Genomic DNA, 25322 nt, shown 5'->3' on the forward strand with positions numbered 1-25322 from the left:
ATCCTGACCAATGTGGCGTACTATACAATCCTGCCCATCCCTGCCATTCTGAACAGTGATGCGGTGGCTGTGGTGAGTACCCATCTCTGTTGCAGAGAAACTATAAACTAGACTGTCTGTGGGGTAATTCATGTTTTAATCAACAGACATTTGCAGACCAGGTATTTGGGTACTTTAACTGGACGATACCGCTCGCTGTTGCCTTCTCCTGCTTTGGAGGATTAAATGCATCCATATTAGCTGCTTCAAGGTGAGTTTTTCTTCTGTGCCTAAACAAAAATAACTTGAGCAATATCATTGTTGTCATCTAGTTTATTACCTTATTCCTTCTTTAGGCACCATTTTAGCAGACATTTTACATCTGTAGTGACTAATAACTTGGATTTCACTTTGTTTGTAACACAGCCAAGGCCAGGTTTCCCAAACATTCAAATTGATGGTCATGATGGTCAAATTTTTTAGAAACAATCTAGCCAAGGTGGCAAATCAGTCTCGGCTTATTTCTCATTTGCATTTATCTCCACTCAGGCTGTTCTTCGCGGGCTCCAGAGAGGGCCACCTACCAGACTACCTGTGCATGATTCATGTCAACCGTTTCACCCCCATCCCTGCCCTGCTCTTCAATGTCAGTCCCCACTTCCATTTGTGTCATAATGCGTTGAATGCTCCTATGCCATATTATACTTTACTTCCATTCTGTGTCTGTCAGGCCTTTTCTACTAAAGATCATGCATATGTCATGTAGCTGTCATTATCCACGCATGCATGACACTTTATTCCATATGGTTTTAATGTCATGTCTATAGATAAAACCCTTGTAAATGTAGCTATGCTTGAGTGCGTAGTGTCTTAAAGTGTGTTTTGTTGTGTTACAGGGTGCTATGGCTCTTGTGTATCTGTGTGTGGAGGATATCTTTAGACTGATCAACTACTACAGCTTCAGCTACTGGTTCTTTGTAGGTCTGTCTATCCTGGGACAGCTGTACCTGCGATGGAAACAACCAGACAGGCCGCGACCACTAAAGGTAACCACACAAAATATATTTGCTTGTAATATTGAGGTGATGATTTAAGAAATGTTCCATGTTCAATGTAAGTCAAGCGCAATCTACAGTTTTGTGGTATAATATACTGACTATCCAAAAACATTATTTTGAATCATTCCTCAATTATTTAAAAAGAAGAAGAAAAATTTGGGTTGCAGTGGATGCACTTACAATGGAAGTGAATGGGTCTAGTACATAAACATTAAAATACACACAGGGCAAGGGGTGAACAATCCCTTAAAATTTTATTGAAGAAAAAAAATAAATAGATAAGGTTCAGTCTTAAGAATTGGACTTGTATTGGAGCTGTGGCATACTGTAGTTTATTGAACATTATTCCAATCATTATAATCTGTACTTACACAATAAGTAAAATAAAATATATTGATTTCATGAATCTTGAGTTTGAAATTAGTTTATGTGAGAAAATAACACATAATCCTTTATATCTTTTATAGTCATTATACAAAGACCTTTGACTGCAGAATGTCAGGACTGACCAATCAGAATCAAGTATTCTGGAGAACCTTGTAATAGATGTCATATTGCATTTCAGCCTAAGCTCAACTGTCTAAACTCATTAATCCTTTCTTTCTCTATTTCTCTTTCAGCTTAGTCTGTTCTTCCCGATTATATTCTGCCTCTGCACAGTGTTTCTTGTGGTGGTGCCTTTATACAGTGACACCATCAACTCATTAATTGGCATTAGCATCGCCCTATCGGGAGTGCCTGTCTACTTCCTCTGTTGCCATCTACCTGCCTCCCGCAGGCCTATGTGGCTCCGCAGATTTATTGGTGAGTTTCTAATAAAGATTTAGGTGATAAATACTGGTCCTAATTTTGTGGTTAACACAAGGTATTCTTTATTCCTTCTTGAACAGCATCATCAGGTATACTCATCCAGAAGGTGTGCTTCTGTGTCCTTACTGAGATGGACACAGATGATGGCAAGGCAGAGTAGAAGTGGACGGTACACGGACAACCAAAACGTACAATATCCACCTCCACTAATCCAGTGTGTGATAACCAAATGGACACTCAAAGCAGAAAAACATCTCCTTCTTTGGCTGCTGATGTGACAGCCTTGTTTGATGCGGGTTTACACGGATATCGCTTTAGATCCATCAGATAATGAATAAAAACTGCCCTCTGATTCCAAGTCAAAGCAAGTCCTTTATATTTATGTTGAAGAGCTGTCTTTTTGATCAGTTTATCACTGGTTTTAAAATGATGGGTAACAATAAATGCTTAAAGAAATAGTTCATCCAAAAGTGAAAATTCTCTCATCATTCACTCACCCTCATGCTATCCCAGATGTGTATGACTTTTTCTGCTGAACACAAATTAAGATCTTTAGAAGGATATTTCAGCTCTGTAAGTCCATATAATGCAAGTCAATGAGTACCAAATTTTGAAGCTCCAAAAAGCACATAAAAGTAATACATAAGAATCAAGTGGTTAAATAGGTCTTCAGAAGTGACATAATTGTGTGAGAAACAGATTAATAGTTAGGTTTTTTTATTGTTTACAGTAAATTCTTCTCTCTGCCCAATAGGGGTCTATATGCATGAAGAATGTGAATCGCCAAAAACAAAAGAATATGAAAGTAGAGGTTTGTAGAAAAAATGACATAAATATTGATCTGTTTCTCACCCACACCTAATATATCGCTTCTAAAACATGAATTTATCCACTGGATTCTTATATATTACTTTTATGCTGCATTTATGTCCTTTTTGGAGCTTCAAAGTTCTGGCCACCATTCACTTGCATTGTGAGGACCTGCAGAGGCTGAAATATTCTTCTAAAAATCTTCATGTGTGCTCTGCAGAAGAAAGGGTGAGTAAATGATGAGAATTTTTCCTTTAAGAGGAAACTAGCTTTGAGGTGTTACAGGACTTTGCGAGCTGATGAAATGATAGCACTGATAAAATAGGAATTATTTGGTGCAATTTGTACCATTTTTTTGAAACAACTGTAAAACTACTTGTGATTTTTGTTTTTTAATATGGACACATTTTTGGTGATACTGTCAAAGATGTTATTTCAATACACGTTAAGATGACTGTACACTGAAAGTCAAATACATAGCGGGTTTGTTTTGCATTTTGAAAACTTTTTTTGAATTGTCACTACAATGTTTTCTAATAATTTACAGATTCACATCAGAATATAAAGCAGTATTTTCAATGTTTTCATATTCCTGAAATGACAAAAGCAGTGTTACTGTGGATTTGTAATATAAAAATAAAGACCAACACAATTTCTGTTTTTGGGACATATAAACACACTGTTATAATGTTGGTGTTAACATTTAGTCTGTGAGTGTACAGTATTTATGTACTTTATTGACAAATAAGTATAAGATAATTAAATGTTAAATTAACCATTATCGAACAATAACCCTGATAGGGTGATCATCCTAAAGCAGTTTATTTTACACAATGTTTCAGATGACTGTAAATTATCCTGCTTATTAAACAGCTATTGACCAAAGAACTTGGAATAAATTATTGATGAGTTTTATTAAATTATATGAGAAGAGAGCAAAGAGTGATGCTTGCTATGTAGGAAATTGGTTGATTTGGACAACAGTCAATAATAATACACAATAGCAATCATTATACTAATATATTGGACCGCAGAATGCGACCAATCGGAATCAAGTATTTCAGAGAGCTGTGTAATAAGACAGAGGTTAATTTGTAGGCCTTTGCCTAAAAGACTGGAGAGAGCGGGAAAGCAATAGGATTGCTCTTTAACATTAAGAACGCACAGCACAACACCTTTTCCAATACACATTCCTTAGTCTGCAATGCATACGGGTTCAACGCAAACGCACAGTTCTCCATTGAGCTTTTAGCTGATTGTCTCTTCCCAGGGCCTTTTCTCATCTTGCTTATGACTACTTGTTTTCCCTGTTGACATTGGTGCTGTTGACTGCTGCAGAGGGTTGTGGGTAAACGTCTGCCTCAGGGGACCTTGGAAAGAAAGGATATATGATGATAAACAAAAAAACATACCAGGCTCCCATTTGTACTAAACAATATAGATACAAAAGAACTACAGGGTGGAAGCTCACCTTTGGCTGCCATGTCAAGATGCCCTTTAATTCTCCTTTCTCTCTCCTCCAGCTGCTGAGCCAACTGGGCATTCTTCCATCCTGAGGTAAACACACCCAGAGAAACATTAAACAGGAAGCACAAAACAGGCATAATGGAAGAGAAGCCAAAAAGGTCCATTCAAATTCATCCACACCTTTCTTGATACTTTCGATGAAACCTTCATTCTTAGGTAGGGCTGATGATGGATGCGTGATGCGTTCTGGGATGCTGAACTTCTGTCTCACTGCTGGGTGCCTCAGTAAGGCCACCTGACCCAGCGAGAAGAGGTTAGAGGTCATCCAGTAGGTAAACACAGCCTGGAAAACACACAGACAGAGTTACTTTGATGGAAATCATTACTGCATGTCAAGAAAAGACTGATACTGTCATAAACACAATGCTGTAGTTCAGATAAAAAGATACAAATAAATAAAAAATAAAAAAACAGGTGGCTCTGAGGTGGATTAGAGCAGGCCAAATTTTGTCTGGTTTTATGCTGCATTGTGTCTTTACACAGAATTTTAAGCAGACATAGAGCACAATTAACTCGTTTGTGTAAAGATGCCTCAACAGTGCTCTGTATTAAGCATGTACTACATTAAGCGTACGTTTTTTTAATTAATTTTTTTAGAAGAGATAGATAGACAGATTTCACCAGATGAGGTTTAATAAGGCATAAGGTTTATTATTATTTACAAGATGTGAAGTCAAGATGTAGGTACGAGGCACGTTTCCATATAGTCACATTTTCTTTACATGCCCCACATCAATTTAAAACACTTGATTATCAAATCAAAATAACAAAATATGCATTCAAGTGAGGATAAAGTATGATGGAGAAGAATTCCAAAAAGCACCAATTAATCGCCAAAAAAACCAAACAAACTCTAGTTTCTGGTTAATTATAGGCCTTGAAGAGTCAACATGATTCATGATGTTCATGCCCCAAAAATCACCCGTTCAGTTCCTTCGATGTCACATCCCTTTTGATCTCTGGATAGTGAGATACTACTTTTGATACTACTAGTGTTTAGGTAGTGTTTAGGTTTAGGGTATGTTTTTATTAATTAATTAGCATTAATGTAATTTATTCAAATATTTCCAATAATTGTAGGCGCTGTGTCTTTTACACCATATCCATTCAAATTAGGACCATAAGTGAAAGAATACGGTGCGTGACTGTAGTTCCAGCCTTGGCCATTGGGAGGCAGTTTGAAAATGTGAAAAAAATAAAAATTCTCCTTTCATGTTCCAAAGAAGAAGAAGAAAAATAACAGCATATGGGTTTGGACCGACATAAAATTGAGTAAATAATGACTAAAGAATTTTCATTTTTGGCTGAAAAAGTGAGCTTTTTTGGGCAATCCTGCTTCAGTTTAAGGCTTTTGGTACTTTTTGAATTTGAGTTTTGAATTTGTGGGCTGGAATAAGCTGTACATCAATTAGTACTTCAGTAGAGAGACAACTGTAGCAGCAGCCCTTGTGTGCAGCCCTCTTCATGTGAAAACCTATCTTGGGTTAAGACCTGCGAGTCTACCTGTCCACAGAGCAAGGACACTGACAAGGAGACAGCCACTAAGCTAAGCTTTGCCCCTTAACTCTTTTCCCCCTCATAGTTATTATTTAAAAGGGTGGCTGTGTCTCAGTTGGTAGAGCGAGTCGGCCACAAATCCCAGGATTGGTGGTTCGAATCCCGGCCCACATGACTCCACATGCCGAAGTGTCCTTGGGCAAGACACTGAACCCCAAGTTGCTCCCAATGGCAGGCTAGCACCTTGCATGGCAGCTCTGCCGCCATTGGTGTATGAATGTGTGTGTGAATGGGTGAACGTGTCACAGTGTAAAGTGCTTTGAATACCGTTAAGGTTAAAAAGGCGCTATATAAGTGCAGACCATTTACATTTAATCTACACGTACTGTGTTTTCAGCGCATTCCTGTTGTCTCAGGTAGGTGAAAATCTACAAGCACACGCTGTAGACTATGCACACCAGAGCAGCTTAGATCACTTAGCACTGCCTCTCCACAGACCCTCCCCATCTCTGCTGGACTGTGGAACTACCAGAAACAAAGCTGACTTCATTCCGACCTTTGCCAGTCAGTCAAAACTCTATGTTTTGGCTCTGACCGAGACATGGAGCTGCCTCCGCATCTGAGACCATCAATCCGTGCTCTCATAATCTCATAATTACAGGTAATTGTATCACCAATAATCTCCTTGTTACCCCTCTATATATCTCTGACCATTTCTTCATCCAGTTTTCTGTTACTCTCCCTTCTTTACATCGTACCCCAACCTATGGTCTCCTTCCATCGCTAACTCTCACCCGCTTGCTTCTCTTGCATCGTCTCTGCATTCCTTCCCTCTAGAAGTCTGCACGGGCCTCAAAATGAAACCTGAACCCGACCCATACCAACACCGTGTGGCCCGACCCTATCCGGCCCAAACGGTACCGTCAGATTTTAAGCCCGAACCTGAACATTCGTAACTGTACTGAAACAGTAAACATCCACAGATTTAACAAGGAACAGCAGCCCCTTAGTACACTAGAACCTTAACCTTTATGTGCTAAAACTTCACTTGGTGCAGAACAAACTGGAATAATATGAAAATGCAACAGTCCCCTCTATGCAGCAGGAACTTGATCAGATTGTTGAATCTTTGTGACAACTGTGCTGAAAACAATCTAGATGCAAAAAGCGAGACATTTTTCCAGCATGCGTTTAAAAATGGGAAAACAGAACAGACGCGCGCAAAAACACATTAGGTGTGATCAGCCCCTAACTCGTCCGTTTGCGCTTGTCTGAGTGAAGAGCGTGTGCGTGAAATAAGTTTGGTTAGCCTGATTATTTTTTCATTAATTGCAAACCCGAACACAAAGTCCTTCTTGAAAAACTGACCCGAACATCGGGGCAGGTCAGGTTGCAGACCTCTACTTCTCTCCACTAACCATTTCTCTTCACTTGATTTAAATGAAGCTACACATGCTCAACATAAAATTCTTGCCTTTATAGTGCCTGTCCTCTTACCTCCAGGCCAGCACGTGCCACACCCTCCTGCCCCTGGCTGTCAGAGACACTTCGTGATCACCAAACTGAGCTGAGGGCTGCAGAGAGAAAGTGGCACAAGTCAAAAGACCCTGCTGACCTGTAAAAGTATCTGTGGAGCGAAGGGGGTCGGGGCCGGGCTAGAATGTCGCACGCCCGGTCCCCAATCGGCCTGATGGGGCGCGTGAGGGATAAAGGCAGCTGGTGACGACGGTTCGAGAGAGGGAGAATTATGGGCATGTCCGTCATGTGTGTGTGTTCATGTTTGTGCTTTTGTTTTGAGTATAATTAAATGATTATTTATATTGACAAGCCTCCTCCATGCCCATCTTAACCCCCTTACAGTATCAATCACTTCTCTCCTCTTTTTCCGCTACAATTTCTGCTGCTAAAATTGATTATTACCAGAACAAGATCAGTAACATTTCAGATTCCTGTAAACTATTTTCAACTTTCTCATCTCTTCTCTATCCTCCTCTACCACATCCTACTACTTCTCTACACCCAACACCACACAGCTACTGTCATCCAACATCCCATCCTCTGTTTTACTCTTTCTCTCCTCTCTCCGAGACTGAGGTCTCCGAAGTGTTTCTAACCATCCTAGCCACAGTTCATTTGAACCTATCCCTTCCCATCTTCTGCGAGCTCCCTCTTCATCAATCTTATTCAACCAGTTGCCTGCTTTTCTTTCACAGAACAATCTACTCGATAGACATCAGTCTGGCTTCAAAAAAGGACACTCAACAGAGACTGACCTCTTGTCAGTAGCTGAAACCCTGCAACTGGCGAGAGCTTACTCCAAATCATCAGTCCTCAGACTCCTTGACTTATCTGCTGCCTTTGATACAGTGAACCAAAAGATCCTCCTGTCCACTCTCTCTGACTTGGGCATCACAGGAACTGCGCTTGGATGGTTTGAGTCATATCTCACTGGCAGAACCTTCAAGGTCTCCTAGAGAAGAGAGATGTACAAGACACCAGCTGTCCACTGGGGTTCCTCAAGAATTGACCACTGCAGAATGCAGCAGTGGACCAGAATGCAGCAGTGCATCTGGTCTTCAATCAGCCAAAAAGGGCTCATGTCATCCCACTCTTGATTTCACTCCACTAGCTATCTGTAGCTACCCGCATCAAATTCAAGGCTTTCACTCTGGCTTTCAGGACAGCGAATGGAACCGCACCCTCTTACGTCAATTCGCTTCTTCGGGTCTATGCTCCAACTCGCACTCTGCGGTCTATGAAAGACTGACGCCTGGTGGTCCCATCACAAAGAGGCTCACAGTCTATTTCACATTCGTTCACTTTCTCTGCTCCTCTGACTGTGGTAGAATGAACTACTAACCTCCACACAATCTGCTGTTACCGTCTCAACATTCAAGAACCTGCTAAAAACACATCTGTTCCGTGAGCACTTAACCAACCCACACTAATTGCACTTAATGTACAAAAAAATACAAAATAAATACTTGTCCGTCTCTCATCTGTGCTAGCATCTTTACTACTCCAGCAACTGTGAGAAGTTGGCAGTCCTATACTGCAGATGTTGTTAAACTTTGCATGACAAATTGCTTGCTATGTTTCCCATTTTTAAGTCGCTTTGAATAAAAGCATCTGCTAAATCACTAAAATGTTAATATTCCTTTGAAAAAGAGGGTGAGAGACAGAGGCTAACCGTGGGAAAATTAATCGTCAGAGGGAGGATGACAAAGGGCATGATTCTGAAGACAGTCTTCATTGCCCTCAGGTTGGGGCTGTCTACACCAGACTCGGCTCCCAACTAAAAACACAATGTGACAGAATAAAAATTAAAAAACATTGTACTACCTCAAAAACAATACCAAACTCCACTTAAACTCAGTACGTTACATTTAAATACAATATATAAAAAACAATATCTAAAAATGAAGTACACAAAAGGTGGTAATACTTCACCTCTAGGATAGCAAACATAGTGCCAGTCACAGCAATGGGGAGAATGTAAAATGGATCAGATGCTGTTAGATCTGTGAACCACCAGAGGCCGCCAGTCTGCAAACTGGGTACAGGCAGATACGCCATCTTACGCAGGGCAATGAAGAAAGAGATGAAGATTGGAGCCTGAGGAGATATATGATAAAAAGGTTAATATGATGACTAAACAGCAGCAGATTAATCAAACTATTAAGACACATACGCAGTGAACTGATGCTCATAAAGCATTATCAAGGTAATATGTAAATGACCTGAACCAAGGGCACTAGGAGCCCACGTAAAGGGTTTACGTCATGTTTCTTCTGGAACATCATCAAGTTGGTGTACGCCTTTGAAACTAGAGAATGGCAATAAACGTCAACATTTCACAGACCTGTGTGTGTTTTAGACCACAGGACAGTCTGTAAACAGTCCTTCAAACTGCAGTATAATCTGCTGCTGATAATAACTTTCAGACTAGAATAAGCAAAACAGCAGATAGAATAGTGAAGCAATGGACGAGATAATTTATACAAAAGTGACAATATAACAAAAGGTAGAGCGGATAGAAAATAATTATGTAGAAAAAATATGATTTAAAAGAGATGACAATCTTACATTCAAACGTGTTACCACTCTGCTTGGCCTCATTCATGCGGTTGGTGAGTTCGGTCATTTCTGGCAGGACGTTGTTCAGCTTGGCTGCTTCTCTCTGTCCCTTCACAATGACCGGGAACACAGCACACCGAGCAATAATCGTACCTGTGGAGAACAGGAGTAAAGAAAGCCTCCATGTTATTAAAACTACACAGCAATCTACACTACTCAAAATTAACTTACAGTATATTTAAAAACAAATAATAATTATATTATAGAACTGAATAGAATAGAACTGTGAAATATACAAGTGAAATAAAAGTAGGCCTATCTGCCAATGCAGGTAATCTAAAAATGGCCAAATACTCACCAATTAATCAGGCCAATCGTTAAGCTGTTCTACCACCATAGGCGGAAATCGCCCCCTATCTGAGGGTTGTCCCCCCCAAAATATCATTAAAATATGTGTATTGTAAATAATATAATAATATATTCTTAAAATAATTGTTTAAGAAATAAAATAATACAAATGCAAATGGGGCAACAACAAAAAAAACCTTGGTTTCCCCTTCAAAAATTGCTCTAGGGAATTGTTATGTTTATTGTTACAGCTACTAACTAATTGCACAGTGATTTGTGTTACCTGCAACAATGGCACCCCACCACGGCAGTCCAATGCCAATGTGCATAAACTCAAGCAGATTCTGGATCAAGCCCACAGGTGTGCTGCTGCCCAGGCCAAGCTCTGCTAGGTTGGAATCAGCACCAACCCCCTGCAAGACATCTAATGCTGTAAGAGGAGCCTTGGCCAACTGCTCTGTGACTGCTAGGGCGGGGTCAGCACTAGGGCTTGGAATGGAGACTGGGATTGATGCAGTAGCATCTACAGGTTCACTGGGAGTGGACACACTCTGAACTGTTTCTGCTGCCTGTTAAGTAAGCAAAATACTTTGTCATATCACAAAAACCCATTACAAGTGAAATAACACAAGATGAAAGACCCTTCTGTACTAATTAGGAATAATGGGGGAAAAGAAAGAGAAGTATATAACTGGATTCTGAAGACAATGTGAGTGGTGCTTGCTGTGGCAAAACTTGTCACCCCAATGTCCCACCTCTGGACACAGTACACTTTTCTGAGTCAAAAGAGCCAACCCCCACGTCTCTACGATGTTCTGGTGCTGAGAAATGGGTGTTGCTTTACGGTTGCTAGGGTGCTTCGAATGGTTGCCAGGAAACTGCCAGGGTGTTCGGAGTGGATGCCAGGCAGTTTCTAGGGTGTTCTGGTTGGTTGCCAAGGCATTAAGTGATTGCTAGGCATTTGCAAGAGTACTCTGGATGGTTGCTAGGGTGATACTTAAAGCCTGCTCGCTGGCCTGAGTCAAATGATCCAACCCCCCCCAAGTCTCATGACATTCTGATCCAGAGATGCACGACGCTTATAAAAGTCATGTGTGTGCGACAAACATTGCAGAAAGAGTAAGGTGCAACATTTTGTGTGGAGGAATGAGAAAGAGAAGTATGTGAGATATTAATCAAATCAAGAACCACTAAATATAAAAATTGTAATGCAATAATCAATGAAGTGACAGACCACTGCAAAATTATCAGTTTCTCTGGATTTACTATTTATAGGTATCTGTTTGAGTAAAATGAAAATTTCTGTTTTATTCTATAAAGTACTGACAACATTTCTCCCAAATTCCAAATAGAAGTATTGTCATTTAGAGCATAATGACAATAAATGACAGAAAATGACAACTGGTCAAAATACCAAAAAAGATGCAGTGTTTTCATACCTCAAATAATGCAAAGAAAACAAATTCATATTCATATTCATATTTAAACAACACAATACGACTGTTTTAACTTATGAAGAGTTCAGAAATCAACATTTGGTGGAATAACCCTGATTTTCAATCACAGCTACATGCTCTCTACCTGTCTTTCACATTGCTATTGGGTGACTTTATGCAACTCAATGTGCACAAATTTAAGCAGCTCGGCTTTGTTTGATTGCTTGTGGACATCCATCTACCTCCAGAGTTTTTCAATTTGAGTCTGGAGATTGGGCTGGCCATGACAGGGTCTTGATCCGGTGGTCCTCCATCCACACCTTGAATGACCTGACTGTGTGGCATGGAGCATTGTCCAGCAGGAAAAAACAATCCTCAGAGTTGGGGACATTGTCAGAGCTGAAGGAAGCAAGTTTTCTTCCAGGATAACCTTTTAAGTGGTTTGATTCATGCATCCTTCACAAAGACAAATCTGCCTAATTCCAGCCTTACTGAAGCACCCCCAGATTATCACCAATCCTCCACAGTGGGTGTAAGACACTGCGGCTTGAAGGCCTCTCCAGGTCTCCGTCTAACCATTAGATGACCAGGTGGCGTTTGCAATGTCTTGCTCCATTCGCCTCAAGGAACCGAGGTTACGTACATCACAGAGACGTTCACCTACAACTCGGTACACTTGACATTGCGTTGATTAACGCATATGGCGTACAGACCATTCTTTTCATTTTCCTGTGGATTGCGGTAACTCATCACTGTCTGGCTGTTCTATCACCGTGGACAGCGCCAGCCCTTTACCAACAAGATGTTATGCTGGGTCAAGTTCAAAAAGAAAGGGCTGATGCAAATGCATCCAACCAAAATAAAAAACCTGGAAACAGGTGTGAAACTGCCTTGACATGTCAACCGCCAACAACTATTGGCTGTCATTCTAGCTTTGAGAGTATTTAATTCCGATAATGTGAATCACCACATTCTGATTCGTTCAGACAATATAACAGTGGCGTGTATATGTTGCCATGACAAGCTGGCCCACGTATGGCCAGCCAAACGCAAGTATGTGCTTCCCAGTGCACCTCCTTCATTCTGTCATCAGCAAAGTCCGGTTGGACATGGAAACAGTTCAGATAATTGCGGCAAAATGGCCCACTCAGCTATGGTTTTCGGAAATGAAAGGTTGTGTAAGAAAGCACTTGCCGGCTAGAAATATTGTCAGTGCTTTATAGAATAAAACAAACATTTGCATTTTACTCTAATAAATAGTAAATCCAGAGAAACTGAAATTTTTGCATTGGTCTCTTAATTTTTTCCAGAGCTGTATATCAATACCGTGAATAAAATGACTCGTATTGAGATGTAAGATTTTGGTCATATCGCACACCCCTACAAACTATTACAGCAGAAACCCTTTGCCACAACTCAAACATATGAAAGAGTTTTTAGAGCAACCCACCTGAGAGCTGTTGTGTCTGACTGCCACAGCACTGACCAGCAGGAACTGTCCATGACTTTGACACCCAACCAGGGCCTTAACCAGTGGACCTTTACTACCTCTGACAGTGTGAAGACGCAACCTTGGTACATCCCACTGAAACCATGCAAGATTCAGACAGAATATCTTATAGGTCCGGGTATCGTTCGTTCATTTGTTTTTGCTTTCATATATAAAAACGAAAAAATGAGAAAACAACTCCTTTTTAAAACTAAATTATGACTTGATTTTTGGTTTTCCCGTTCTTGCACGGAAATCAGAAAAACGACTTGATATTCCGATTTTCCCCTGTGGGTGGGGCTAAATCTGATTGGCAGGATATGCATTCATTGTTTTTCAAATTAAGAGTTTTCCAAACACTGTATTTGTTAGCCTGTAAAATTAATAGTCTATATGCATGCTATTTGTCACCCAATTATTTGGCTTCACTGACTGAAAAAATCTATTGAAATAGCCTAAATGTAAACATGTTCACGCATTGAAGTTGTCACGGTGGTTATCAGACAAAAGGCTGAATGGAGAGAAGGCGCTTCTTATAGTTTATATTGCATTCCATCGCAATATAGGTTACTTTTGCCGAACCTATACTCCTGCACACTACAGTTTTGAGGATGCCTTTCAAGACAGTCATTGGCAAACACCTACAGTAGTCAACCAAAATGCCTATTATCGCCGCAGAAAAAATAAACCAGTCGCATTTCAAGTCATTCGCGAAATGATCGCCAGGTGGCGCAAATGGATATTGTGCAAAACAGCAGCAATTGCCGCATTTTGAAATGTAAGTGGGGTTAATGTCAATTAACAGTAAAGATGAAATACTACAACTATGGTAAACAGAATAAAACATTTTTAGCCCAGAAAAATAGAAAAAATAGAGACAAGAACAATATATAGCCTATATATTTCATATTGTAGGCCTATCTTGACGTCGGTTGGCTGACATAAGCCTATTCCCGGGCCGGGAGCAGCGCGATAACAAAAAAAATCAAATAAACAAACAAAAATAAATTAGGTGCAATTAAGCTGATATTTTTTACTATTCTATTGAGGAATGAAACGAATGAAGAGCTTCTCGCTCATGTGAGCTGAACACACACTGGAGAAACCAACGCTTGGGCATTTCTCAGCGAGTACACTCATGGTCGAGTGGTAGAACTTACGTTACGATCATGACACGGGTTCAAATCCCGAGCAAACACAGCAATTTTTATATTAGCCTATTAATGCATTTAATACCATATTATTAATGCAGAGATTTGTCTAGTTCTAAAACCGTTACAGCATAGTTTTTTGCTCATATAATAAAATTACCATATACTTCCATTTTACACTAAGGAACAAATATTATCCAACAGAATGACTTTACATTTGTATAATAATTTCAAAAGCAGTTCTATATTAAAAAAGCTACTTCACCAATAGACTATATCAAATATATAAAAATAAGTAACAACTGTTACACTTTTGAATCATGAATTAATAATCTCATAGGCCTACAAATATCCACATTTGTCATCTGAAATGTAGGGTAGCTTTCACTAAGATGTAAATGAAATTATATTTCAATATGCATGGAAACACTTACAGAAATTTTAGCTTGTTACATGCATTTATTTTGATTAAGTAAATCGTTGAAACATCAGATAATCAATAAAACATGAACAATTTTTAGGCAAATCTTTTTGTTGTGTTTATTAGACACATCAACGCATTTTTGAAAGGTGTGCCATTGTAGTTCACTGCCTCATCAAAAAGAACAGAAATGTCAGGCCACTGTTCTGTGAAGTGCTGTTCCACACTGGCTCTGTCCTCTACTGATGTGATGGGATTACTGCCAGACATGGACAACCTGGTCAGAGTTGACCCAACTTCTTGATGATACATATCTGCTGCAACAGAGGCATTTGGCAGAAACACTTCATCAATCTTTTTTTAGACAATAATCGCATCGACCTATTCGATATTCTATAATTAAATCAACAAATCGAATATTCGAAAATCGTGACTCATCCCTACTGCTTTATTAATGTATTCAGTGTAAAACCTGGACACCCCCACACAAATGTGGCTTTTTGTTAATGACTGTCCTACTACAGGATTTAACACAGAGTAACAGCTCACTACCAGTTACAAAAGACACTGTAACAGTCTGTCACATGCAATTCTAGTTGCATTTTTCATCAATTAATTTCTTAAATTATCCATTGACTATGTTCTGGCCAGCCATCTAGTGTCAAAAATATTTTTTGGCCCGATGCCAACCTTACTTGTCGACCCCTGGAATAAAGGAATCAACTCCCTCATTAGAGACTTGCAGCCACCTAATGGCGGTGTTAGTTTCATATAGTTAAAAAGTAGGCGTTTCATTTTTTTTCCAATAATTTCATATTTCTACATACAATTTTTTACATTTAAAACATTAATCTCTTAACATAATTTATGCAATTATAATTTGCTGTGTATGTGTAAATCCACATGACACAGGCTAAACAGCCTGGGTCAATCTCAATCCAAAATCTCAATCCAAAAATGTATTATATTGATACCGACTTCCTTTTATTTGGTCATAGTAACCATACACCAAACACAGTGTCTTTGCATTCTGATTGAATTTGTTGACTAAATTTAAGAATCTGACATAAGAGGACAGATGACAATCCTGCATTATATTGTATTATAATGACGATGTAATATAGCACTAAACTTTGACTATAGCCTGCATGTGGCATATTACTAGGAACCTCAAAGCATATTTATGTGTATGTGCATACAGGCCATAAATAACAAATAGACATTATAGAAAATATATTATTCATAAGAATTTAAGTTCATAAAAACATCTAAAACAAAGAATAAATGTATTATTTAAATTTGTATAATGACAACTGTCAGTCGTGAACAGGCTTTTAGGCTTGAATTTAGGCTATTTCAATAGATTTTTTCAGTCAGTGAAGCCAAATAATTGGGTGACAAATAGCATGCATATAGACTATTAATTTTACAGGCTAACAAATACAGTGTTTGGAAAACTCTTAATTTGAAAAACAATGAATGCATATCCTGCCAATCAGGTTTAGCCCCACCCACAGGGGAAAATCGGAATATCAAGTCGTTTTTCTGATTTCCGTGCAAGAACGGGAAAACCAAAAATCAAGTCATAATTTAGTTTTTTCGTTTTTCAAAAAAAACGAAAAAACGAAAAAAGGAGTTGTTTTCTCGTTTTTATATATGAAAGCAAAAACAAATGAACGAACGATACCCGGACCCTTATAACGCAATGACACAATGTGCTACTACTCTAAAAGAGATCACTCAGATATCAGTAAGGGGACAGTGACTGTGACAAGATGATGTTAATAAAAATGCCAGATATTTTAAAAGAAGCAAAAGAAATGTGTTTCTGAACCAAGAAAACGTAACTGTCCTTGACACTTAAGTTCAGCATGTTATTTCAACAACTAGTCAATATCACGCAAACGTTGTTTCAGAATTCAGCGTTACATTACCATTGAATGCGGCGTTAAAACAGGTAAGTATAGTAAAGATAATGTTCAGAGACATGAAGATGCACTAATTACACAAGCACTGCTCTACAATATCTATTTAGCATCTCTCAAAGTCATGTATTGTGCAGTACTGATAATCGCAGAATATTCCGGGGGAAACATAAACAACTAATAAACTACAACATTTGCTCGACTTACCTTGTTACCTGTCATTACGATAGGATCTGTGGAAATGTTCGCTGTGCTTGTCTGTCGAAACAAACATGTAAGTGATCCTGTGACCATTCTGCCCCGGAGCGCAGCCATCTTTGAGAGAGCAAACAAATGGTACGGTGAGCGGATTGGGACATATCTTTCATTCATTACTATACCTCGGACAGATCATCATAACGTGCCCTACTGTTTCTTTCTGATTACATGTTTCCCTATTCTATAAAAGAAATATTAAGTGCTGTGTGACCAAATCTAAATCTAGAGATGACTGTTTCTACCTTTACCAACATTTCTTTGAATGTTATTTGCCATCTTCCTGTTCTATCCTTTTCATGGATAGTATGTGTGTATATAGGGATTCATAAATATAAAAGTGAATATTAATGTGTATTATTCATTTTTAACCCAAGGTATCCAACAAACACAGATCGTAATTTGAAGAAAAAGCATCAGATGGAGGAGTGGACTCTGGTGGTGAGTGTACATTGAAATGGAGTTGTTGATCTTAAAGGGATAGTTCACCCAAAAATTAAAAACCTCTCATCATTTACTCACTCTCATGCCATCCCAGATGTGTATGACTTTCTTTCTTCTGCTGAACACATACAAAGATTTTTAGACCAGTATTTCAGCTCTGTGGGTTTCTAAAATGCAAGTGAATGGATGCTAAAACTTTGAAGCTCTAAAAAGCACATTAAGGCAGAATAAAACTAATCCATACGTCTCCAGTGGTTTAATGTCTTCTAGAGCGATCCAATGGATTTCAGGTGAGAACAGACCAAAATATATCTCCTTTGGACATGGGATGTGTCTCGTTTCGAAGGCTGTGTGCTCCAGAGGTCGTATTTGTAGGCTGCATATGTCACAGATGCAAAATCCATTTTATTTTCTCTCTACATTGTTATAACTCCAACATTTTACAATGAGATTCCTCTCTCACTTTCACTCATGCACATTGAGAGCGATGCGTGTGGTCATAGCAACCATGGTGCATTCTTTTTCTGTTTGTCCTACAAAGGCTGTCTTGTTTAGATGCATTTAATTAGAAGTTGAGGATGCTCTACCACTGCCTACAAAGGGCGCGTCCTACCTAGCACTAGCCTTCGAATCCAGACACCGCTCTGGATTAAAACACTGGAGTTTTATGGATTACTTTAATGCTGCCTTTATGTGAGTTTTGGAGCTTCAACGGTCTAGTCACCATTCACTTGTATGGATCTGAAATATTCTTCTAAATATATTTGTTTGTGTTTTGCAGAAGAAAGAAGTCACACATATCTGGGATGGCATGAGGGTGAGTAAATGATGAGATCATTTTCATTTTAACTGTTAACCTTTATAAATAGCTAACCTGCTTATAACGCAAAAGACTGCTGACTTGTATCATGTATGAAACTACATAACTAAGTTAACTAAAAACAAATTGTTGTTATCAGTTGCATTGCCCTGCGGTCATTAGATGCTGACAGACCATGTTGTCGCCTGGTTCAAGTATAATATTAAAAAGGCGGGTCACCGTACACTGTTCACATATTGCCTGAAATTTAAAGGATATTTCACTCCAAAAAAAATAAATAAAAATATTTGGCCATTATTCAATCACCCTCATGTTGTTTCCCAACCCGTATGACTTTGCTTATTCCATGGAATACAGAAGACATTAGGCAGAATGTTCAGTCTCAGTCACCATTATCTTTCATTCTATGGAAATAAAAGGTGCAATGAAAGTGAATGGAATTTGGCTAACATTCTAACATCTCCTTTTATGATCCGTGGAAGAAAGCAAGTAATATGGATTTGGAACAACATGAGGGTGAGTGAATTTTTGGGTGAACTATGCTTTTAACTAGTTCTTGCTTTTTAGAGAAAGACTGTATTTACCTACCCTGAGTTTAATGAGGTCGAGAGGAAAACCTGTGGATCAAATCTGTCTTATCAGGAAATCTGTGGACTGATTCCACTGACGGCCACACAAAGGGAATTCTTAGGTGAGAACTTGCTGCACTTGCTGCTAGAAGACTGTTTGACTTCAAAGCTGGAACACTCCTGTTTTTTCTGTATTGAATTTTGCTATCATTATGTCCTCAAAAACAGTTGAGTATGGAAAAACTCCTGGATGCTCTGGGTTTTACTGTGGTGACACTCACACTGCCCAGGTCCCTATAGGCCCTTAAAACAAAACAAAAAAGATGTATATATATATATATATATATATATATATATATATATATATATATATATATATATATATATATATATATATATATATATATATATATATCTACTGTGTATGTATATATACTGTGTATTGCCTACTATTTAATACTATGTGCACTTAAGAATACTATACCAGTATTATACTACACCAGGAATACTACCCAGCATGTTGTTGATGGTCAGGGTATGAGTGCTGCCATACGTGACTTCCTCCAGTGAGAGGAGTGTGTCCAATCAGACAGCTGCTTTGTGGTCCTCCTGTCCATGGAAATGCTAGTGGAATCTGTGGGACTTCATACATAATGAATTCTAATGGGGCATAGAGGTGGTGAGTTACAGATCTAGTGTTTGTGCATAAAAATAAATAAAAATCTTGAACTATTTTTTACAATTGATGTAATAGACATTTTATTTACAGTTAAACGGTATGCCCACAACTATCCAAAAATAGAATGAAATTCTAAGGAGCCATATGAGCATAATAAAACAATAAAAAAATGATATACAAAAATACAAACTGGGTGTTAATCTCAATTTTAGTACATTACAGAATTGTTGATGTGTTAGTTCCCCACACAGTTCTTGGAAAGGTAACAAATGCTGTAGATATTGATGGCAGTCCAGGACAGTGTGCTAGCGTACAATTAAGGAAAAGAGCACAGTGAAAAAGACTGCTGCTTTAGATCCTCCACTCCAGATAAAACATTCTTAATGCTTAATGTAGTAATGTAGTCACTGTCCTTTTCTGAATATCGCGGCGCTGATTTGTGGTCCATTCTGCATAACGTGGCAGGCTCATTTTAGATTATGGCAGCCGTTCTCCCGATGGCCAGTCCGCCCCTGATTAGCCCCAAGTGCGTCGGCCCACCAGGAAAATGCCTGGTATGCCAGATTACCAGTCCAGCCCTGCACTCAGATCACTTTCAAATAAAAATCTCAACTCTGTGAAGCATCGGCACTATAGAGCCACATTTCTTTTTTACATTTGTACAAATGTAATACTTTGAACATCAAATTACGTGCTAAGCTTCGCCGATGTGAGTGAAAACATTGGAGACCGGAAATTGAAGCATGGATTGAATCTTGGAACACTTCTGTGTTTAGGAAAATGTTGGATAACATTACTGAGCCCAAAACTGTGTTCTTTCAATTACCTTTGATGGATTTGATGCAAAAGGCACAGTGTGTATGAATTTTAGCAATATTTGTTTAATAATTACATTAACATGTGTAGTAGAATATTGAAGCCTTTTTCCCTCTCAGTAAGAAAACTCTCAAAGTCAGGGGTGCCAGATGTCAAAGGTTAGATTTTATTGAGCACAACAACAAAGCCGAGATGCCAGCTGTATCATCTGATCCTCTCATTTGAAGCTTACTTGTTCACTTCTGTTCACACATTACCTCATAAGCACACCCCTTCTGTTATCTTAACCAATAAGCGTGCTTCTCCACCGTCCTTGACTTCTTTTTAAGGGTGAAATTCTGGCAGTTAGTCTATTTTTTAAACTAACCTTTTAAATTCATTTATTATGAAAGTATACAATAACTTTGACTATTGGCTGTGGTAATCTTTAACTATTGTCTGTGCCATTCAGTGCTTTGAAGAGTATTCTCTCCCTAGTACTTTTATGTCATGGCTGAGTGCCCAGGTTTCTCTCAGCAAGGTCACGAAGACCTTACAGTCTCATCCTTATTTTCCTGGATTCAAATAATGCTCAAACTATTCTATAGAAACATATTTTCTATTTTTCACCTCACAGCAGTGCTGATTTAGGGCCATATAGCACGATTACGAGTGTGATATTGCTTAGATACAACAGTTCGTAAGTTATGAATGTAACTATGGATCTGTGAGACCAAAGGATGACCGTCACTATGGTCTAAATAGAATGATAACCTTCGTTCCACCTTTCCTCAATACCTTATGTAAACAAAGTCATGCCCATGACCCCGGAGGCGTAACACTATTATAGTGCATCCCGCTCTATAAAAGCGGGTTGATCTTCCGGCTCGTCCTCTTACCTTGAACGCCACAGTGTTCCGAGCGACAAGGATAGTGACGGTCATCCTTAGGTCTCACAGATCCATAGTTACATTCATTACTTACGATCTGTTTTGACCTCACTCTGACCATCACTACGGTCTAAATAGGATGACTCATATCAAAAGGGCGGAGAGGAACCACAATATCTACATGATCAGGACCACGCTGTGCAACAGACATCAGAACTGCATTGCTCACAGGTGTTGCACAAGTCACATCAACTCTGTAACATTTCGTAAATGTACATGGTGTGGACCATGATGCTAAAGCACAAATATCTCCCTCAGTGACCCTACATACAAAACAACATTACTGTGGAATGAAATCGGTACATTTGAATCAACTTGAGATGATTATACATTGTAAACACACAGATGGCTAAAAGGACAATAATAAAAGCTTGTGCATTCCTGCGACTGGGGCTAAAGAAACCAGTGCCACAAACTCTTTGGCAACCTGAAAACTATAGCAATGTTATAAAATAGTCAGAATAGTCAGCATGACAAGCTTCAACAACCCTACCAGAAAACAAATCCAAACATTATAAAAGGTAAACAAATTCGACAAACAGTTAACAGATAAACATGCATTCAGACTCCAGTGATGCTGTCCTGAACTGTGTGACAGTGACTGACTGAACAGCATAGTTTCCCCAGCCTTGTCATTTAATGTGATAGCCGATACTTCTTTCCTGTGTTTACGGACATGTTGTAATGACGCTAGGATGAACGACAAATATACAGATCATTTTTATTGGCTTACCATAGTCAATTGGGGGTAGGTAATGACTTTTTTCATTGGTGAATGGTTTTTTGAATGGTTTTTTTTTTTTTAACACTTTTTTAATGTATTCAATCAATAATGGCATTTTGTTCATTTCTGTTGTACCTTTGTAGTGCAGCTGTAAGTGTTATATTACAAAGTATAGAATACTGCAAAAAACGTTTCTTTTTTTAGTTTTTTTTTTCCCCGTTATGTGTAATTAGGTGTAATTTACCTTACCAAGTTTTCATTTATTAAACATGTTCTTAAAAAGTTGAAGGAGAAAAAATCTAATGCCATGCAAAGAAAGATGCCTCAATTTTTAAGAATTGCATACATTATGTCCAAGCATTGAATTTAAAGATTGAAATTTTTAGATATTAAACTACTGCAATTATCCTAATAGTTTGTCAAAAATATGGCTATATCAAGAATATAAAAAGTAAGCAACTGAATGCACAGTTATCTTTCAAAGTGGGCTCAATTAAGAGAGAATCAAATGTACATAATAATTTGTTTTTGATGTTAAGCAGAGCATTTATACAGCAGTCTGAAATAAGATTAGGATCAAAACGTTCTTTATGGAAAACTGTTTTTTGTGTTGACCTTTCAATATGATTGATCTGCTGTGTTTGATAATAAAAAGTGTTCTCTTTCTCCAGTTGGATATTTGACCTTGAGTCCAGAAATAAGTCATTGTAACTACTCAGATGTAAAGTTGGATTTATATATACACACACACACAGTGTTGGGAGGGTTACTTTTGTACTATATACTATATATATACAATCACCTAAAGGATTATTAGGAACACCTGTTCAATTTCTCATTAATGCAATTATCTAATCAACCAATCACATGGCAGTTGCTTCAATGCATTTAGGGGTGTGGTCCTGGTCAAGACAATCTCCTGAACTCCAAACTGAATGTCAGAATGGGAAAGAAAGGTGATTTAAGCAATTTTGAGCGTGGCATGGTTGTTGGTGCCAGACGGGCCGGTCTGAGTATTTCAAAATCTGCTCAGTTACTGGGATTTTCATGCACAACCATTTCTAGGGTTTACAAAGAATGGTGTGAAAAGGAAAAACATCCAGTATGCGGCAGTCCTGTGGGCTGAAAATGCCTTGTTGATGCTAGAGGTCAGAGGAGAATGGGCCGACTGATTCAAGCTGATAGAAGAGCAACTTTGCCTGAAATAACCACTCGTTACAACAGAGGTATGCAGCAAAGCATTTGTGAAGCCACAACATGCACAACCTTGAGGCGGATGGGCTACAACAGCAGAAGACCCCACCGGGTACCACTCATCTCCACTACAAATAGGAAAAAGAGGATACAGTTTGCAAGAGCTCACCAAAATTGGACAGTTGAAGACTGGAAAAATGTTGCCTGGTCTGATGAGTCTCGATTTCTGTTGAGACATTCAGATGGTAGAGTCAGAATTTGGCGTAAACAGAACGAGAACATGGATCCATCATGCCTTGTTACCACTGTGCAGGCTGGTGGTGGTGGTGTAATGGTGTGGGGGATGTTTTCTTGGTACACTTTAGGCCCCTTAGTGCCAATTGGGCATCGTTTAAATGCCACGGCCTACATGAGCATTGTTTCTGACCATGTCCATCCCTTTATGGCCACCATGTACCCATCCTCTGATGGCTACTTCCAGCAGGATAATGCACCATGTCACAAAGCTCGAATCATTTCAAATTGGTTTCTTGAACATGACAATGAGTTCACTGTACTAAAATGGCCCCCACAGTCACCAGATCTCAACCCAATAGAGCATCTTTGGGATGTGGTGGAACGGGAGCTTCGTGCCCTGGATGTGCATCCCACAAATCTCCATCAACTGCAAGATGCTATCCTATCAATATGGGCCAACATTTCTAAAGAATGCTTTCAGCACCTTGTTGAATCAATGCCACGTAGAATTAAGGCAGTTCTGAAGGCGAAAGGGGGTCAAACACAGTATTAGTATGGTGTTCCTAATAATCCTTTAGGTGAGTGTATATATATATTTAAGTTTTCTCAACTCAATTTAATGGAATTTTGTTATGAAATTGAAATGTGTAAATCTTTTTTGTGTATTTATAGGCATATTTAAATTATGCAATTAAAGTATCCATCCATCCATCCATCCATCCATCGTCAACCGCTTATCCTGTGTACAGGGTCGCGGGGGGCTGGAGCCTATCCCAGCTGCAATTAAAGTATATAGTATAATATATATATATATATATATATATATATATATATATATATATATATATATATATATAATATCAGTGACGTGCGGTGATGTCTTAAAGAGGCTAGGCACTGAGTTATTGTCACGAACCCCGCTCCTCTGCCCCATCTCCGCGTTCGCGAGCATGCACACATGCACTCCGCGAGCGTTCTCGCTTCCCGCTTCCTCGCTCCGCCCCCTGGAGCTCGTACGCTCTGTTTCCTCCCTCGCGAGCTCACACGCTCGTTCTGCTATTACGAGCTCTCGCTCGTAAACTCTCTCCCCCCTCTGACTCACATGCTGGCTTCTCACGCGCTTCCAATCTGCCAGAACAATATGATCACCTGCACTCACGCGCTTCTTATCCCCACACATTAGTTACACCTGCCACAGTCCCAATCACCTGTCATTGTTCACACCTGCACTCGCCCCTATATAACTCACTAGCCTTTCGTTTGTTTAGGGTTGGTTATTGTATTTAGTTCCCCGTATCGTTGCCCTGCTAGTCTCGTCTAGTTTTGACCTCCCTACTGTTTTACCTCTTAGCTTGCCAACTTGTTCCCCTGTCTCCGTTCCCACTTGTCCCTAGCTGTTAACTGTTTTCCCGTCTTCGACCCTCTTGTTTATATCATTGATTCCCCTGCTCCGACCTTACGCTCCCCCTTGACCATTCTCTCTGGATTAACCCTGTTTGTACTTCTGCCTGCTTTTATTACGAATAAAAGCAGTTTATCATCACATTGTGACTGTCTCAACTTGTGTGTGTGTACTCGGGTTACAGGATAACCAACCTCACCGTTGACAGTCACAATGCCCCGCGCTAAGGAGTCGCGCAGCTCACTAGAGCGGAGAAGCACGTCACATTCGGTGCGCGGAGCTACAGTGTGGAGAGAGGACCACGCGCTCACGGCCCGGGGGCAGCAGGTATGCACAATGTCTGATTTATGTCACCCTGTTTCACCTGTGTCTGCCCCCGAGCCCGTTTATGCATCCAGTGCATTTCTGAGCGCCGTGCACTCTTCGGGCGCTTTCCTAGAGTTTTCCGATCAAGGCAGTGGTGGTGTAACGCATAACCCCGCCCTTATCATTATGGAGCCAGCGGCTCGACTCGTGGGTTTGCGCCAGGGGAGCCAATCCTTGGAGGCTTATATTAAGGAGTTTTGTGTCCTGGCGTACCAGGTGAATTTTAATGAGGTGGCTCTGAAGACCATTTTTCAATGTGGACTGAATGAGCCAACCTCATCATTAATGCCTGGTGGACGCTGCTCTCTCAACCTGGCTCAGTTTATTGACCTCGCCCTACTGTACACTGGTTCCTCGTT

The 25322-nt window shown here is 39.4% G+C and overlaps 2 protein-coding genes across 2 annotated transcripts in view; one reads left to right on the top strand and one right to left on the bottom strand.

Moving 5' to 3' along the window:
* The window catches only part of LOC127644223 (Y+L amino acid transporter 2-like), a 12395-nt gene extending 10319 nt beyond the window's left edge, over positions 1–2076 (top strand). Inside the window, exons 5-10 of the mRNA XM_052127297.1 lie at positions 1–72; positions 147–250; positions 529–625; positions 876–1025; positions 1658–1841; positions 1928–2076. The exon at positions 1–72 is cut by the window's left edge and continues 52 nt beyond it. Coding sequence (XP_051983257.1) covers positions 1–72; positions 147–250; positions 529–625; positions 876–1025; positions 1658–1841; positions 1928–2007 — 687 coding nt within the window. The 3' untranslated portion in view covers positions 2008–2076. The remainder of the gene's footprint in view (positions 73–146; positions 251–528; positions 626–875; positions 1026–1657; positions 1842–1927) is intronic.
* Positions 2077–2913: 837 nt separating this feature from the next.
* Positions 2914–16857, bottom strand: LOC127644229 (mitochondrial inner membrane protein OXA1L-like). The gene is made up of 10 exons (XM_052127309.1): positions 16736–16857; positions 12993–13127; positions 10390–10675; positions 9768–9911; positions 9422–9507; positions 9132–9296; positions 8872–8976; positions 4305–4467; positions 4129–4209; positions 2914–4027 (listed from the first exon to the last, which is right to left on the bottom strand). The coding sequence occupies exons 1-10, from the start codon at positions 16841–16843 to the stop codon at positions 3906–3908; spliced, it is 1395 nt and encodes a 464-aa protein (XP_051983269.1). The 5' UTR covers positions 16844–16857; the 3' UTR covers positions 2914–3905.
* Positions 16858–25322: the final 8465 nt, after the last annotated feature.

The sequence above is a fragment of the Xyrauchen texanus genome, chromosome 1, assembly GCF_025860055.1.
Source record: "Xyrauchen texanus isolate HMW12.3.18 chromosome 1, RBS_HiC_50CHRs, whole genome shotgun sequence".
Classification (NCBI taxonomy): domain Eukaryota; kingdom Metazoa; phylum Chordata; class Actinopteri; order Cypriniformes; family Catostomidae; genus Xyrauchen; species Xyrauchen texanus.